The sequence below is a fragment of the Corapipo altera genome, unplaced genomic scaffold, assembly GCF_003945725.1.
Source record: "Corapipo altera isolate COAL_440 unplaced genomic scaffold, ASM394572v1 102, whole genome shotgun sequence".
Classification (NCBI taxonomy): Eukaryota; Metazoa; Chordata; class Aves; order Passeriformes; family Pipridae; genus Corapipo; species Corapipo altera.
The window spans coordinates 190,852-209,863 of record NW_020884995.1 but is presented as its reverse complement, the minus strand read 5'-3'; the positions used below and the strand labels follow the sequence as shown (position 1 = coordinate 209,863).

Sequence of the window (19,012 nt, the reverse complement as noted above, 5' to 3'; positions counted from 1 at the left end):
AACTCTATTACCCAAATTTACTGTGCCCACTCATTTCAGACAGAGATTATAAACAGTGGGTTTCTCACCCATTACTTTCATCCCAAGATGATAAACAGCTGAGTTTCAGCCCCTCTGTAGAACTGCAATGCTCCATGACAGATAATGCAGCTATCTCTGTACAATCCCTGCTCTGGAGTTTCTCCTCTCTCACTGTCTGGTCTGTATCTGCCCAGTCCCCTTGGAAATGCCTGCTTCCCGCTCTAACTTGACTCCCTTCTCCTACCAGTTTGTTTCTATTAGCACATTCAACCTCTGATAGTTTTCACTTGAACTGGGATTAACAGTTCACAGAATTAATTGAAAGGAATCTAAATTTCATTGCGACTGCCGTTTCCTAGATGAGTCATAATGGCCAAAGATTTGTACAGAAGCTAAAGATTGTATATGAGCTTGACTGTTGTATGTTATTATTGGCCTGAAGATTGGGATTGTTTCATTTCTCTGGTGTAGAGTTATACTTTCTTGCTTCTTTTATAATTGTCTCTAGGAGTGTCAAGCACTCCTTGAAGACATGAAGATTTTTATTTAAAAAATCAAAAATGAAACACACTGAGCTTAAATTGAAAGTATTCAATTTGTGTCAGTTAAATAGCAAGATATCTTCTGAGCACCTGGAAGGTATTCCTAAATAGTACTAGTCAGACCAGTAATTAATGAGTATTTAATATGCAGAACAAAATACTGGTTGGTAATTAAGTATCACCTTGGATCTCAAGATCTCAAAAACGCCTTCTTAGTCTAAATGAATGAAAATTTCTATAATTCTACTCTCTTTGGGATCAGTAGTTACTACCACAGCTTTCAAGAACGGGATACTTAAAGTTTATAACTTGCCCAAATATCAGACCAAGAAATAGACACCACACTGTAATATTTTATTCTAAATATGAGGAAACCAATGAGTTACAGGCAAACCCTAGATCAGCATTTACAAATCTAAGCTCATCGCAGCAGTGCATGGTGGGAGGACAAGAGACAATTGATTTAAGTTGAAACAAGGGAGATCAAGGCTGGATGTGATGAGAAATTTCCTCACTGGGTGGACAGCCAAGTGGTGGAGCTGGTTGCCAGAGAGTCTGTGCGTTCTTATTCCCTGAAGTTTTTCAAGACCTGACTGGATCAAGGCTTGGCTGACCTTGTAGCTGACCCTGCTTGAGCAGGATGTTGGACTAGAGACCTCTGAGGTTGCTTCCCACCTGATTCTCATATGAACCTACAATACTACATCTGTCAAATACAATAGTTGCTCCATTAACATCTGGCAACTATACTGGTCTGTAGTTTAAGTCCTAAAACTGTAAATTCCTACTCCTGTGCGTGCATTTAATGATACCGATAGTCCCAGTGAGGTTGATAGGATTGCTGGTAAGAATAAGGCATTAAAAGATCACATCACTAGTCTGGAAACTGCTTTTCTTTTGGTTTTTTGTTCGGTGACTGGACACATCTTCCCTGAAAAGCCCACATGTCAAGGAAGTTATACGAAAGGCAAAATTATTATTCCTTTGGTAGTTGTGGTTTTACATGCTAACTTCCTGTCTTTACAAACAGGTTATTCCTCCTAATTGCCATGTGAAAAGCCATGATTAACACAGGGAAAATTAATTTACTTTATAATTGAAAGTGCTGTCAAATAAAATATACCATAATAGAGGAAAACCTCTTCTCTGTTTTAGTAACCTTAGATATCAATAGACTTCAAATCAGACTAAGAATGTGGTCTTTGTTGTAGATGCTGCTATTATTGTTGTTCTTTTAAACCACATGATATCCCTGTGACAGAATTGTTTAAATTTTTCTATGAAACTTCACCCTTTGCCCTTTCCACAGATTTGCAACCAATGCAAAGCCCTGTTTCTGCAGGGATTTATTTTCACGTATCAGTATCCCCTCTGTTTTTACAGGTGGGCAAAAAAATATGTTCGTTTGACAGGGTTACTTTTGACCTACAGTAAGAAATGTCTAGTGAAAAGAGAAGTGGAAATTCAGCACTTAGATGTTAATTTAATTTGTGGAAATGTAATTGAGCAACCAAGACAGATTTCTGTCTGTTAGAGGTTTTCAGGTGAGTTTTCAGTAGAGGACTTGAGCAGCTCTGCACCGCTACCAAGAAGGCTGAAGTTTTCTCTTCTTGGCACTACTCAATTAATGGAAAATTGATAATTTAGAATTACTTCCTCCATGCAAGAATTGCATCCCATTAAGTCTCTTATCAGGCTGCTTCATGTAGAATGTGAGTTGTGTTTTGTGGAGAAGCATTTATAATTCCAGGTTAGACTGTAACTGCAAGTTTAGTAAGTTAAACAGGAACTGTTACTGGGTAATATACTTACACACAAACAAGAGCAACTAGGAGCTGGATCTTGGGGAAGAGCATGTTTCTCTCAGGAATTCGTGTGTATCATTTTTTGGCCACTTCTCTTACGAATGACAGACTTGCTGATAATTTGAGAAATACTGAACCCACACACCTAGAGAAGCCTAGTGCACATCCGGAATAGTGCCTTAAAATTGAAACTCAAATGTTTGAAAAATGGTAATTTCAACTTCCTCTGTTTGCGATCATTTCCTTAAAAAAAAAAAAAAAGGATCTCTAATATCATAAAACTCAAACCTCTTTGATCTGGTTTTGGCACATTGAGTTGCAGCTTCTTGGTTTCAACATGTTCCAAATTCCAATATTATATCATATTGTGTTTCTGCTTCATTTTCATAATACACCTGGAGTCCCCTCTATTCATTCAACAGGAAGCCACTATTCCTCATGCCTAGTGAATGTTGGCAAATTTGACTATTATTGATTTCCTCCATGTGTTTATCAGAGGATGCTGTATTGAGGGTGCTTAGCTACTTGATATGACAGTGTACCTTTACCCTTGCTGAACAACAGTTGTTTTACTTTCAACATAAAGAGCACCAAAGTGCAGAAGGGCTCACTATTTTTAATGTGCATTTTAAAAATTATGTATTTTTGGACTTCTGCTGTAATTATCTTATACCAACTACCCTTTTTTGAGTAACTTTTTTTTTTTTTTTGGTCACTGTCTGTGTATATTTTCAAAATGCATTATTGTTAGGTTTTTATTTTCAATCTGTTCTTTCCATCAGTGATATGTGGTTGGAATGCTTTCTAACATGCGTTTCTTTTACAAGTAAAGTTAGCCTGCCAGGATCTGTGCCATTTTGAAGTTTATGAAAATTTTCAGCTATGGTTGAAGGATAATTTAATGTTTGATAATTAACTGCTAACCATTTCCATTGGAAAATCTAATATTTTGCAATAAATGTCTGGTTTTGAATATTTTAATGAAATTGAGGTTGGGGGGGGCAAAGAAAAGAGTTAAGAATCTTTTCAAATTAATTTTAATTGTGGTTTACTTTTAATTTACATTTAATAGCAAGCATTATGACCTTGACACAGCAGTCCTGTACTAAAGAGATTCGTGTGTGGGCTAAATGCCTTAGCATATTATTAATTTTTTAATAAACTTTCTTTTGTACTTTCTGGTAACTTCAGAAAAAAATATTCCGTTTGTAAATGTTTGGATGCTTTAGAAAGGGTGTAAATGTCACTGTTCCATTTCAGCAACATTTCAGAGCAATATTTACTAGAGATTTTAAGTTATTTTGCCATGGAAAGCTCTTGAAGCAGAGGAATAATGATAATGTAAAAAAAAAGTTTTACTCCGGGTTACACAACAGTTCATTAGAAAGGCTTGGAGCAGAACCCAGACTGCCTGATCATTATTTCAGTCTGTTACCCATTTTCCTCTACCACTTGCTTTCAGTATTTGAAAGACTGCTGCTTAAAAAGAAATTAAAAATATGTGGATTAACATTTTAAACTTATTTTTCATATATCAGAATGTATATATGTGTTTTCTAAGGTCCTTACCAAGGATCTTTTTTTTTTCCTTTTTTTTTTTTTTCTTTTTAGTTTTGCCTTATTCTTTGCTTTGTTTCATGTCTATTCAATTTTATTTATTCCATGTTTTCTTTTTGTTTTGTTTTTGTTTTTAGTTGTGTCTGGTAAGTTGAAATTTTATTGGCCATCTTCTAGTCATCGTATCACTGTGACGGGAACTTCTCCTCCCCTTCCCATCCATCCCCTTCCATGTCCTTCAACCAGTCAGCTCCCATCTTTTACTTGTTATTGACAAGACACATCGAACAGAATAAATTCTGCATGAAGTATGGGTAACTTAATGGCAAAGAGAAAGGTAATGGGTTGCAAACTTTCTGTCTGTTTTTATGTGATGTAAGTGAGTCAAATCCTAATGTCTTCTTTCTTCGGTGACTGCATTAGTTGAACTTCAAAGTGTGCTATAAAAAATTGTGTTTGGTTTAGAGGTCTCAAGGATAAAAGTTGTTCTTTCTTTACATGGATTATTATTTTGGCATCTTTTACAGTCTTATCATTACATACCACATGTGTGTGACCCAAGGTGTGAAATCAAACTGGCATTAAAAAAAATGTTTCCAGTACAGTTAACGTTGAATGGAATTTAATAACAGTTTCACTTAACCCTGCTTCAATTCTTCTGACACTGAAGCTAATAAGACTTTTATTATTTACCTTAATGGGAATAGATTTAGAATAATACATATCTGGGTAATATGCATATATATTTAGAATAATATCCATACAAATACATACTTAGAATAATATCTAGAGAAACATGTGCATGTTTACATTTTATAAATTCCACCATGCTTACCTGTAAGACTAAATTCCCCCTTCTTTTTTGCATTCAGTAGTCCCTGAACAGTAGTCTACAAACACAACCATTCAACTATTTCTCCAATGGTCAAAAAAAATATCTCTTTATAGCTGTATCCAACCTCAAGTACAACAAAATCTAAAACCTTATAAATCCTCTGCACTACCACAGGATTTATGAACCTCAGGTCCATTTTGTGTGACATTGTGTCACAGTCTAGTATAGAATGAACCAAGCCCTAAATTCAACTTGGTGCTAAATTTATTCTCGTTATTAGAATCTAAGAGAATAACAAAGGTGCTTCACCCTCATCTCCATTTTCCCCATCATACCTTACAACCCTGTGGCAAACCCCCAACCAGTTCACCTTCTGTTCTAAATGAAACCTGCTGTCATCTCAAAGTGTTCCCACATCTTCTTCCAAGGTACTGGTTGAGTGTTTCAGAGCTAAATGTTTTGAAGTCTGCTAATTACTGTAGGTCAATCTTACCTTCACTTTGCATAGTTTCTTATCTAAGGAAATGCTAGGGAAGGTAGCATTTGCATCCAAATGTACATAACAGTATGTTATGCTTTAAAAATTCCTCTGAAAGATGGAGGTTAATAGGAAGAGTATATTCTGATGTGAACTCACTAGGGAGCAGAAACACAAGGTGTAGGGAACAGATAAATGCAAATCTTGCCCACAGGAACACTGAAAGTGATTTTTTTTTTTAGAAAGGACTTGAGTATTATTGAATTTATTCTAGATAAAGCCACAATAGCTTGATATTTGTAAAACTCATTATTATAAAGCCTGTCTTTGAATTATATATATTACGCTGTTTCTAATGAAAAATCTTGTAAATACGTAAATCTTAGGAAGAAAAAATTAAAAAAAACAAACACCAAAAAGTGTTTGAGTTATTGAAGTCAGATACAAAACATCCCCTTTATTCTCAGTCCAAAGAAGAAGGAGAGCATAATTAGTTTTGGACAGATGATCAGAAGAAATTGGAAATGAATAAGTAAATGGGCTTTCATTGAATGCACATTTTTTAAGAAATAAGAGTTAACAGCATATAAAACACACTAGATTTTTTTTCTGTGCTAGCACCACCAAGATATCTAATACTGTCATCTATGCTGATTTTTTTTTTTTTAATGTGACTGACATGATTTTTTGACATTCTGTTTACCACTGGATGAGGGGGTTGTTGAAGTCTGTACAAGTCAAACAGTTTGGACAGTGCTGGCAGTATTTATAATGTTAGGCTGAGCAGATGTTTCAAATTTGCCTTCATTTGCATATATATTTTGTTTGAACATGCTCTTGCCTATGTAAATGAGAAAGACATTTAGCTCTGCTGTTCCTTTAAATTCATTCCTTTTCAGTGTTTGAACTGAAGATTTTAAGTGGTTATAATTTGTTGAATGGTATTTCTTGGGCTTTTAAGTTTTTTTGAGTCCATGACTACATCAAAAGTCTCTTATATAAGCAATTAAGGGCTTTTTCTCTCCTCAGTTTTCCTAAATCAAAGATGATGAGTTTTGTACATGTAGGCCTGACTTTGTGGTTACTCAGCAGTCTTTCTTGCAGTCCTTAACAAAGTGTGTCCTCTGGGCCAGTCGTCCCTCAAAGGTTTCTCCATTCTGACTTGCAACCCTATTCGTCCTTTAAAAACCAAATTGTAACAGATTTGTTTGTATTGGTGACTGTTGCACTCTGCAAGTTGTCTCATCAAGTTGGTGGGATTTATTTCCTTGTACACACGGTCAGCAGTAAAACCACATGTTGCACAGTTTTAATTGGGAGGTCCAGACACTAAAAAAATCATCTGAGCTATGCCAAGGCCATTAGAGACCGATGTGTCTTTGTGCTGCCTCTCCTTATTAAAGAAACTTTTCTGGTTTACACCACTTTAAGTCAGTAGGCTAGTTGTTCTTTTGAGTTGGTTGATAGCAGTGTGATTTATTTTTTGTTTTTTCGGTACTTTCTTTTCAGAGCCTCCACAGTTTGTTGTAAAGCCTCGAGATCAGGTAGCTGCACTGGGGAGAACGGTGACTTTCCAGTGTGAAGCAACTGGGAACCCTCAGCCAGCCATCTTTTGGCGGAGAGAGGGAAGTCAGGTAAAACAGCCTTTCTCTTCCTTCTTCCTGAGGTGATTTCACATGAGACAAAAATATTTCATTTATCCTTTTAAAGGCGTGGAAAACAGGTTTAGAGCTTGGAGTCGCTGGATATTTATTCCTTTCTTCATGTGCTTTCTGTGCGATGACAGCCCTACTAAGAGGGATGTCTTTGTTTTGCTGTCTCCCATTTTCTCCATGAGTGTAAAAAAATAAATCTATAAATCAACTAGAAACATTCCATGTTTCACTGCTATGATAATCTAATTCATCCAACAGGGAGAACTTTTAAGAGGTGGAGGTGGAGATGACTTATGCTAAAGTTTGTTGGAAACCCCCAAATACTCCCAGATTTTCAGCAAGTTTCTCTCTGGGTTTGTGGTACAGCAGTTAGTTTGCCATGAGTTTTTGAGTGTCTGGCAAACTAACCCATTTGCTGTATTGATCTGCATCACTGCATGGGTAGGACTCTAGTTATGGACTGAGGAAATCTACTTTCCCACTCCATCAGTTGATTGACGGACCATACCTGAATAGGTCACTTTTTCTCCCAGGTTCCTTATTTGAATAGGAGGGAAAATTATTTCCAGCCTCTTTGTAAAGGATCTTGAAAGCCAGTGGGTGAAACACAATATAGCACAGCAAGAGAATCACAGTTTTCTTTCAGAGTCATCTTTTGAAGGAGGGATGTGACACAAAGTATTCTTTATTGGAAGGAAAGAAGGAATATGGGATTCTGGTTTTCCTGTGAATGAAGGAATGAATGGTGCAATAGCATATGACAGGGTTCTTTGTGTTACAAAACAATAGGTCAGAGAAATTGAGAACACTTAGAGATTGGCTTCTTTACTCCATTTGCAACATTTCTGTCTGAATACCTAAGTACAACTAGACTACAAACCAAATTCAGATGATAATCTTCAATGGCATAAGTATACCAGAATTTTATTATTATATTTTTGTGTTAACTGGATCTTGTTTATTTATTTTCTTATTTTACCAAGTGTTGTCTAGAACATCATTTTTTTGGCTCATTTTTGGCTCTGCTGAGTGATGACCACTTGTGATGATTGAAGGAACTGAAAGAGGAGGTCAACAAATAGGGTTTACTCGTACTGAAGTAGAGGAATGTTGTGTTCCATTCCTTTGGATGATTTTTGGAAATGCAAAATGTAATTAAACAAGAAAGAGAGTTAAAAAATAGCCTCTGTAACCTCTAAGTATTTCCATTCACAAATTTTTCAGACAGTAGTAGAAATTTGGATTCAGTGTTTGGTGCAAAAGACTTATATTATTTTGATTGCCATTCTGATTTTTGACCAGTGTTGGTAAATACTATGTACTTCATACCAAAACTATCTAAAAAGGCACAGAATTTACTTTTGTATCATAAGACTTTTCATAAAACACAAACACTATGATTAGCAAGAGCTAAAGAGCATCAGTTAGAGCATGGTGCTTATAATGCCAAGGTTGTGGGTTCGGTCCCCATACAGACCATTCACTTAAGAGTTGGACTCAATGATTTTGTAGGTCCCTTCCAATCCAAAAATTCTGTGAACTAAGCTCAGTATCTCTTTTTTTTAAAAAAAACTTCTCCGTTCTTAGGAAGGCAGATGTTAAAATACAGATAAGTAAACCAACATCTGCATTTAAATGAAAGAAATCGAATGCCCTGGAGCAAGTTCTAAAAAAGAACATAAAAGCAAATTACTGAGGTTCACCACAGTTGCTTGCACCATTGTGGTATCTGTACATATCACATCTTCACTAGCGTCTGTTTAACTTTGTGCAACATCTGACATTAACCATAGAGGATGTTAGAACATTCCCAAAAATCTTACACAATTATGTGTGCGTATCTGCACCTATTTTATCACAAAAGATCCTATAGAATACCACATTGTGGTGTAGACATGCTTAAGACAGGAAGAGCCGCAAGTTTTCTGTATAATGTAAAAAGATTGAGTTGTTTAGATATATTAAAGTTAAGATTACTGAGGTTTGAATTTGTTTAACCCTTTTCCCCCCTCCTCGTTTTCTTTCCTGTACATCTTGCAGAATCTGCTTTTCTCATACCAGCCCCCTCAGTCATCCAGCCGATTTTCAGTTTCCCAGACAGGAGACCTCACTATCACCAATGTCCAGAGATCTGATGTTGGGTACTATATCTGCCAGACTTTAAATGTTGCAGGAAGTATCATAACAAAAGCCTACTTGGAAGTTACAGACGGTAATCATGGATTCAGTTTATCATTTCCAAGTTTTTGTTTTTGTTTTGAAGACATCAGTGGAGTGATGTGACACTGCTTTGAAATCTGCTTTGTATAAATGTGGATTACATGTGTCTTTGAACATAAAAATCCTGTTTTGGCCATCTCTGTCAGGGGTTTAAAATTCTGGATATTGTGTTACACTCTATTTCCATTTTGTATTTGGTAAGTACATTCAGTTTATGGATTTTTGTCAAATCCATTAATGTTTATCTGACTCTTTTTTACCTTCCCCTACTACATTGAGTTTACTTTCAGATTATTTCCTGACTCGCTCTTTATCCCTATTATCGTGTGTCCATTTGCTTAGCATCTCCCCTGTTTTTTAATATTCCATTTTAGCAATGAAAAAACCTCAGCCTATATGGAGATCAGCAGGATAACATACTTTCTTTTTAGGAGTAGTTGGGAAAAAAATTAGGATGAAAAAGCTACAGGGAACATGACTACAAGGAGTACTGCATGCTAATGTGAGGCCAGTTTCTAATTATGAGAAATACTCCATATTTTTAACAGCAAAGATACTCAGGGAAAATATTAATCTTAGCACTTATGGAGAAAGAGGATAAGTGCAGAGACTCTAAGAGGAGGCAAGCTGTTGTCTGAGAATAGTTTATATAAAATAGCCCTTTGCACTACAGAAGGCATAGAATAATGCAGTACTAGAAACATGCAGTAAACCTGGAGAATAAAATTTTTTATTTACACCCCCTGAACTGAGATTAGAGGAATAAGACTATATCCTTTCTGGTTTCTCACAAGTGATAAGCCACATTTTGTGATCCTCTTTTATCCAATTTTTTCACTGGGGAGAAGGCTGTGGCAAAGTGAAAGATAAACTTAAAATAGAAAACTAAGAAAATGGAAGAGTTTTTTGGCTAGTGACCTATGTCATCTGAACTTGGAAAAAAACAGTTTAAATATATTTTCTTTACTCTATGCACTGGATTGTATGTCTGGATATATGGATATATGATATATATGGTAGGTAAATATATGATAGATATATAGAGAGATATGATTTTAAGGTATATGGATATCTGATGGGTAGTTGTTTTCTATAGTGTCTTGGGACAGTAATTTTTTTGATGCTTTCATGAAAGTGAAGACAGGATATACTGAATGATACCTAGGTATTCTTAAAGATAATTGAAGTTGCCATCAACTTCAGTGGCACTTAAATTAACTGTGCATTTCAGTGGCATTGGATTTCTCCTCTAGAGCACAGATGGGTCAGACTCACCATTGGCAACTGCAAAGCTGATTACAAACATGTCAAGGTCAAATACGAATTTTAGATGGGCTTATTTTTGACTGTCTCTGCAGAGAAAGATACTAATGGCCTCACAGTGCAATGCAACAGGTTGGGACAAGAACTAAAGGATAAATTAAGCAGTTGAAAACAGAGTGTCATTCGAACATGCAAATGAAATTATGGGTGTTGGAATTTAGCCAAAAAAAGCAGTACTAACACTCTGTCTGTTGTTATGAAAAGTAATTTAGAAATATCTGATGTTCACAAATTATCAGAACTTCAGGTTTGTATTTCAGCTACCAAACCAGTTTTTAAGTTACGTGAGCCCCGTGACACTGCTGAACAGATTTATGTCGTTTAGAGTTATGGCTATTTTCAGATCATCAGTCCATGTCATCTTGGATGGTACAGATACAGCAGATCACTGAAACACAATAAGATAACTTTTACCTCTTTTTTTGGTAGACAGTCATGTAGACAGTCATTCTTTACTGTGAATACTGAGACTGCTTTATACCTTTCTCTGTAAGGTTATTAAATAACCCATGAAAGATGCATTAAAATTGATGTAAACACACTGTGGGATTTTCTTTGTGGCTTTGAAGTCATGTTGACAGATTAAGTCATCACAGAACTAAAAGTCAGAAACTACTGGAAAAATATTTCTGAGTTGAAATTTCTTTAATATGGTAGTTCTATCCATTAGCTTTGTGTTTACTTTACCCCACTGCTGGACATCTCCCGATTAGTAAGCAGCACCAAGATGAGCTGCTGGAACGTGATGAATGTTTTTTTAAGTAGTATGTATTTGTCAGGTTATCCCCTGACAGCCCACGTCCTTTTTCTCTTGTCTTTAAATGCTGGAAGTATGAGTTCTGTTATGCAGGCCTGCCAAATGGTAGAAGATGAAAGAATTTGGGAAGTTCTTTCGTTTTCCATTATCACTTTATAAAGACATTGGAATACAGTGCATAGTGGATACTGCAGTGAAATGTGCAATAATACTCTACGTTCTGAAAATCCTGTGCTGGGAATCATTTTAAACTTCCGTAGTTGTGCATCATTATAATGCACCCTGCCCTGAATAATGCATGCCTCCAACTTTAATTACTTGTTTAATTATCTTTAGTTTGTTTCAAAGCCTCAAGCAACTGCTGTTGCTTAGATGATTAGAAAATTGCTTCCAGTTGCAGAAATCTCTTTCCTGTTGTTTCTCCTGGCAGTGATTGCAGATCGGCCTCCCCCTGTCATTCGACAGGGTCCCGTGAATCAGACCGTAGCTGTAGATGGTACTTTAGTGCTGAACTGTGTGGCCACAGGCACTTTAATGCCCACTATCCTCTGGAAAAAGGATGGAATCCTCGTTTCCACCCAGGACTCTCGCATCAAGCAGTTGGAGACGGGAGCATTGCAGATCCGATATGCCAAGGTAGCTTGAAATGGCCAGTGGGTCTCCCTGTTCATTTCATTTTGGTTTTTTTCACCTCCAGGCACTTTAGATGTAGTAAATCCTACATTTAGAATTAATGAAATGTTGCATAAATGTATGAAAATATGAAATGATACTTTGTGTTTTCAGATAGTTCATTCTTTACGCTTAACACCTGCCTAGGGCACGTTATTTCAGATTTCATAAGGAAAAATGCTTTTTAAAAGATATCAATTAAGGGAATTATTTCATACTTGAAACATGAAAGGGAAAGCAAAACTTGTATTTCAGTAAGACAAATCATTAAATTATTTGGGCTTTAGCACTAACAGATTAAAATTATCTAGTTAATTCAAATGTTTATAAAGAAAACCTTTGTTCAGCATACAGCAGTAATAGAACCATGTACACAGCTTTTTCAAAAGAGTTTTTAGTGCTTAAACATATTCACTCCTCTGTGTACCATAGTTTAAAATGGTTAACCACTTGTCAAATACTCCTCAGGGGGTTCTAGTACCTGGTCAGTACTGCTGCTGGTCATGCCTTGCACACTGTAAAATGTTTTAAAAATGTTCAATTTTCAAATGAATGGCTTATTCTCTGCCATCTTTTCTGTGTTTTGAAATGTAGTAATTTTTTGAAATTAGGCTGAATACATCACTTTACCATATTCCCTAGAGTTACCCTGTTGCCAGTTACAAGTTAAACTGGCTTAGAGCTTGAACCTCTGATTTTTGATCACTTCTGTCCAGCTCATCTGGTGAGGCTGGGACCTTAGGAAGATAGCATTTCTTTTGGGGGGGAAAAAAAGAAACTCTTATGAAATGTGATTAAGTCACATATGGACAAATAATCCAACATTCAGGACTGGATGAGAATAGCATATGGAGATTCCTTTTTGGGTCTGCTGTAGATTGAAATTTATACTAACACAGAGAACCCCATGTGTACCCTGTGGAATATTTAAGCTTTGATTTAAGGATGACGTGTTCTCCAGTGCTCAGTCCTGATAAATCCCCAGGCATTACTTATGTAGAGGGTTGACAGTTGCATGGGGTCTTGTCATCTGAGTTCCTTCTCAATTTATTTGTTAGGACCTCTACAGAGTAAGGAATAAATGCTACAAAATTTGCTTTCACTTTGTTCATTACAGAATAGTCAACACTAAATTAGAATGTGCAGCTTTTCCAATTCTGTTGTGACTGCTCAGAAATAAATACCCATTTTCCTTCTGCAGCACACGAAATCATAACTTCCAATGGAAGAAGTTTGTAGTTCGAAGTTTTGGCAGCCTCTAATACGTTCATCCATATTCATGGGGGTACACAGAGAGCTGTAATTACTTTTCTAGCCCACTGAGTGCCTGATTGTTTCAAATATTTATTCTGCTCTTTCCCCATTCAGCTGGGTGACACTGGTCGGTACACCTGCATCGCTTCAACCCCGAGTGGCGAAGCTACATGGAGTGCATACATTGAGGTCCAAGGTAAATCAATTAGGGTTCCTCTACAAGGGGAGAATACATAAAGGAAAATCAGCAATTGAAATGCAGAAGTTATCTGACTCTGTCATAAGTTGCCAGTGCAGATGTGAACAGCACTTAGCTTACATCTGCGTCCTGTCCGTATTCAGCATTTCTCTCTCTCCTTTGTCAGAGTTTGGAGTCCCAGTGCAGCCACCAAGACCCACTGACCCAAACTTGATTCCTAGTGCTCCGTCAAAACCCGAGGTTACAGATGTCAGCAGAAATACAGTGACATTGTCATGGCAACCTAATTTGAATTCAGGTGCAACACCAACCTCTTACATAATTGAGGCCTTCAGGTATACGAGTCTCGTGATCTTGCTGTATGTACGTTTGTGTTTAATATGTTATTAAAGAAGCACGTGCTAACCTGCTGGTGTATGTGTGTTTTATCCTTAGCCATGCATCTGGGAGCAGCTGGCAAACTGTAGCTGAAAATGTGAAAATGGAGAGTTTTGCAGTTAAAGGGCTAAAACCTAATGCAATTTATCTGTTCCTTGTGAGAGCAGCTAATGCATATGGACTAAGCGACCCAAGCCAAATATCTGATCCAGTGAAAACTCAAGGTAAGCTTTTGATACTGAACATTTTGGGTGTCCACAGCAGCTGTCACAAGTGGACTAAGCGATACCAGATGCAGGAGTTCTGGTAGCTTTTGACTGTCTGCCTGTCCTGGCTTTAATGTGTACTATAGTAAACTACTGTGTTTAAAATTACATTTCTCTATAACATAGACTCTGACAGCATGTTGCGTTGCCTAAGGGAACCCTAGTATCTCTTATCCAAAGATAGTTACATCTTGCAGAGTAGCAGCTCCTGTTAGTAACAAAAGTAATCTCCTTTTTTCTGAGTTACCACACAAATCCTCAGATTCCATGGAAATGTTATTACTATGTTCAGTGAATCAAATGAGGCTTAGGACTGAGACAGAGAGAGAAAAATTACATAATCTAAGTTGATTTCTGCTGCATTAGGAAAGAGAAAAGTTTAAAATTTGAAGGAATTTGACATCATGAGCCAGTAAAGAAGAGTTTTTGGCAGTATGCTAAAAGTATTTCTATAATACAGCTGTTGGAAGTAAAATAGTAGGGAAGAGAGACAATGCTTACAGATAGCCAAGTGAAAGAAAAGGCTGGGTAGAAGTGGATGAAGGAGTCATCCACCAACTCCAGCTGTGACTGAAGTCCAGCTATGGACTGAATCCAGCTGTAATGTAAAATTAAAAATAGCTGTGTTCACTGTAGCAAATAAATGACACTTTGGATGATGTACAGGGAATAATACAATGCAACTTTGAAGCCTGCATTTTCCCAGTAGAAATACTTAGATTCTTAAGAAGGGATAACTAGAAATACTCTTTTTCAAAGGAAAAGTGATACAGATCATACTTTTTTTTGTTTGTTTACTTTTCTGCTCTTCCTACTCACTGCAGAAACTGACCCATTGGCTTATTAAGAGTGTCTGTGTTATAAATTTGTTTCTTTGTTTGCACAAGTAAGTACATGTTTGTTTTTGAAAGGAAGTTCTGTAGAGGAAACAAAGCGTTTTCTTTTGGTGACTTCTCATTTTTTCTGTAATTGGTCTGAAAGCAAGTCTTGCTGATCTCCCCTGGGGAGTGACCAGTTTCACATTGCTGTCTTTTGGTATTATGCGTTTCTCCTGATGGATGACAATTTCAGTGGATATATGTAGACAGCAGAGGGGTTGCACAGGTTCCTAAGTCTGTTACTAAGGAAAGATTTAGTAACCTTTTACTGATTCCTGATTCCTGGAAATAGAGCAACACATGTTATTATGTGGGCAGGCTGCAATGTTCTACGGGAGTCTGTTCTTCATGGGTGTAGTATGGTTTCATTCCTGAAGATGAGGTATTGTGTATGTCCCAAATCAACTGGTCACTGACCTGATTCTGAGAAACAGCAAATGTTCTGTTCACTCAACTGAATGGTTTATAGTAACGTGGAAAAGCTTTGCTGTTTTCTGGGCGCCTAGTAGAACTGAAAACTGGAGAACCACTCAAAACCAATACATAAAATTGTCTTCAACAGTAAGAAATAAGGTCAAGTGTCAAGTTCTTCAAAGAGGTTCTGCTCTTCTTCCAATATCATTTCAGTTTTGTTTAAGTTGTGGTCTAGCTAAAAAAGTTCAAAAATTTCCCAGTTCACTTTTGTCTAGAGAGTGGTATTGTCTTGCTATAATGCATGTCCAGTCCAGGAACCTAACTTACCTTCATCTTTGCACTTTACCAGCATTACCAACCACATGCTTGGGTGCTATCACTGACAGTCCCTGCATTGGAAGCTTGGAGCTGAAACAAGGAAACACACACATCATTGTATAGCACAGATGTGCAAATGACTGAGCCTGTGAATAGATTGATTCATATTGCTGATGACTCATCTTTTATGACTAGCGAAGATAGAACTAATTATTCCACTGACTTTCCTCTTACATTCTAAGCAGGGTGATGTTTAGGCAACACTCCAAACAGAAGCTTCTATCTTTAATGCTTTCAAACTTTGGGAGGAGGGAAATACTCTGATAAATGGACTGTTTGGCAGAACATACTACGTGTGGAAATAGCAGTGACTCATCGGAGAGTTTTTTTGTTTTGTTGTTTCGTTGTTATCGGTGTTGCTTGCTAAGAATCCAGATTTGTCACTCACAGACTGCACGCAAACCTCAGTTTGCTTTTTCTTAAACTTTGAAGAAATACCAGCTTCTTGTAAATATGTTGAGGAAACCGTATGATAAAAGTTCAGGGTGACATAGGCTTTGTGTGAATGGGAACTATATTTCTGGAGGGAAAGCAGGCTTCATGGCTTGTCCTGATGCAGCCTTACAATGGTTTTACTAATATTTAGTCAGGATTGAAGGCTGGTAAATGGAGAATATGGCCACCATGCAAAAAGCATGTTTTACAACTGTTGCACTCACTGATGTAGAAGACACTTAGTAAATGCATCATCTCATCTTTCAAGATAGTCTGCACACCTGCAGTGACTTATTACAGTAGTTGTACATATATATATATACAGAAATTCTGTATACTTTAGCACTTCTTGAAAGCAGACAGCTATGGAAATTCCCAGGAAATTCGAATCATCAGAGAAGAGAACCCTTGAAGATTTCCTGATGTTGCTTTCTCACTAGAGGAGATCAGGCAGGGAAGTAGTAGGACTGGAGCAAAGTTTATGTAATGCATTACTCTATATCTGGAATTAGATTAATTAAAAAAAAAAAAGTAAGAATTTCTAGTACTTTTCGTGACTTTCTTAGCCTGTGATTTTTAATGATACTAAATGTGCTATTTCTTTAAAAGTAAGTGATCAAGGAGGGAGGTATGAAAGCAATACAGAAACTGTGTCACTCTGCTGCCCATAGTATGTGTCTGTTTTAGATACACTGTTAGTGCTGCCCTATAAATTTTATGCATCTGACAGTCATCCATTTCAGTTAAATATGCTTTTCAAGGGCTCAGCAAGCAAAAAATACGTTTCCATTGTACCATTGCTTATTTTGAGAGGAATTTGTCCCTTCATTCATACGAATAACTCTTCTAGCTATAAAATGGACCAAGTATCAAAAGATGCAGACAGGACTCACCCAGGCTCTGCCTCCTGTTTACAGAAGCCACTTGCCATCAGAGAAGCTGCAGCCATGTGACTAATTTTTCTTTTTCTTTGTTTGTTGCATGATTTTGTAGTTAAAAACAGCAAGTTTGCCAGGAATTTATCTGAAGATACAGCTTCTGGTTCTGCCATTCTTTACAGGTTTCCTGATCTCTTGGAATTTGCAGAACATTTTTTCTTCCCAACAGGAAAGAATAAAGAAATGCTGCTTTAGCCATTTACCAAAGCCATCCTTTAGTGTGGTGTGTCTTTTTCTGCAGCATTTCCCTCATGTTTCTCTCTGAGGATGTGCAGTATATTGATTTGGTGTCACCTCAGTGCTGGTGATTTGCTCAGGAAAATATTTGATGTAGTTTTTTCTTACATAATTGGGTAGTACTTAGGGTAAACTTTGTAGGTGATAGCATCATATACTTTCTGATATATTCATTTGTATTTACGTGTACTTATTTTAACAATCATATGTACTTGTGAGAATGGAATCTTAAATTATTACAGATGTTCCGCCAACAAGCCAAGGTGTGGATCACAAGCAGGTCCAGAGAGAGCTGGGTGACGTGGTATTACATCTGCACAACCCTACTATCCTTTCTTCCTCCTCAATTGAAGTTCATTGGACTGTGAGTATAAATCTGTGTTATGGTGGTGGTTACAGGTACAGCTGAATTGTCCTGCTTTGACTGCAGTGGAGTCACACTTCAGGAAGCTGTGTGGTTTGTATGCTTGCAGATCCTTTTTCTCTGGAATGAAGAGACTTGGGCTTTGCTTTCCTACTTTATTAAATTTTGTCCCATTTTCCCCATCTATGTCCCCATAGAGAGTGCTGTTTACAACATGGTGCGAGTTTCAGAGTCCTCTGGAAGCTAAAGGACTGATCAAAGGCCTCCTAAGTCATGTCATTTGAAGCCTTTGCACTGCTTTCAGGAGGGAGTGTATCAGTCCCCTAATGAGATAGCACGGGCACTTCCCTGTCTGTCAGTCACCAGTGCAGAGAAATACTGCATAATTCTGTTTGAAAGTGTTACCTCCATCCTACAGACATACTGACAAACACACCCAAATCCATATAGCCTCATCTGAACCTATGCTTCCCTGCTGTCCTGGGAGTACATATGGTACAGAGAGAGGAGATGAAAAGGGCAGTGTCACATTGAGGTGTGGTGGGAGGCAGCAGGAAGTTGGCCACCTGGAGGATATCACAGAGGAAATGAGGGAGTGAGGAAACAATGCTCTAGGAGTCCTGAAGCAAGGAGGATGGGAATATACATAAAAAAAGATTCAGGTAGACTTACAAGGCTGAGGCGTCAGTGAGAGAAAGGATTAAAAATGGCTCACTGTGAGAGACTTTTGGCAATCCAGAGCTAGAAAAAAAAACAGAGAGTAATGTGGGAAACTGCAGATAGTGAACAATGCGGTAGGAAAATGTAATTCAAAGAATAGCAGTTTTAAAATGAAATGCAGAATGAAGAAAAAATTGGGAATGTAATTATGCCAGATACAGGAGTAAAACTGTAGGGAGTGAGCTTTGAGGTCTTTTTAGGACTTCCACCTAAACATGTCAATATATTGACAGGGATAGTGTGGGTGAGCACAGGCTGCAGCCCCTGCCATGTCATGGCAGGGTTTTTTGAACAGGAACAAAGGGATTTTTGACTTTGTAGAAGAACCGTAGCCCAAAGGAGTCCTGGTCCATGGCCAGGGCTTACTCAGTGCTGCAAGAATACCAGTAATATATGCTGCACCATAATACAGTAATACTGTTGCACAGTAATTACACTCTCACCTGCAACATGACCACCTGCAGCAGGCAATCTCCTGTTTTAGCTAATAACTCTAAAACATCTTCAAGGTTCCTAGCACGATTTTGCTTGACCTTTCCTTATAGAACAACCTTTTCCAGAAAGGCATTTTTTTGTCAGTCTCTGGGGTAGCCTGTGGCTTCTCTACAATTTCAAAAATAAGCATTACCTCACTTTCAGCTAACACACAGATTCTTTATGTGATTATTAAAAATGAAATATGTTGC

The 19,012-nt window shown here is 37.3% G+C and overlaps 1 protein-coding gene across 6 annotated transcripts in view; it reads left to right on the top strand.

Moving 5' to 3' along the window:
• The window catches only part of ROBO1 (roundabout guidance receptor 1), a 706,475-nt gene that overhangs the window by 637,449 nt on the left and 50,014 nt on the right, over positions 1–19,012 (top strand). For 5 of the 6 annotated variants that reach the window (XM_027666541.1, XM_027666542.1, XM_027666539.1 and 2 more), the window contains 8 exons: positions 4,063–4,071; positions 6,748–6,872; positions 8,934–9,105; positions 11,624–11,829; positions 13,234–13,315; positions 13,485–13,653; positions 13,754–13,920; positions 17,485–17,606. In XM_027666541.1, the coding sequence (XP_027522342.1) occupies positions 4,063–4,071; positions 6,748–6,872; positions 8,934–9,105; positions 11,624–11,829; positions 13,234–13,315; positions 13,485–13,653; positions 13,754–13,920; positions 17,485–17,606 (1,052 nt within the window). The remainder of the gene's footprint in view (positions 1–4,062; positions 4,072–6,747; positions 6,873–8,933; positions 9,106–11,623; positions 11,830–13,233; positions 13,316–13,484; positions 13,654–13,753; positions 13,921–17,484; positions 17,607–19,012) is intronic. The other variant, XM_027666540.1, reaches the window with a different exon arrangement.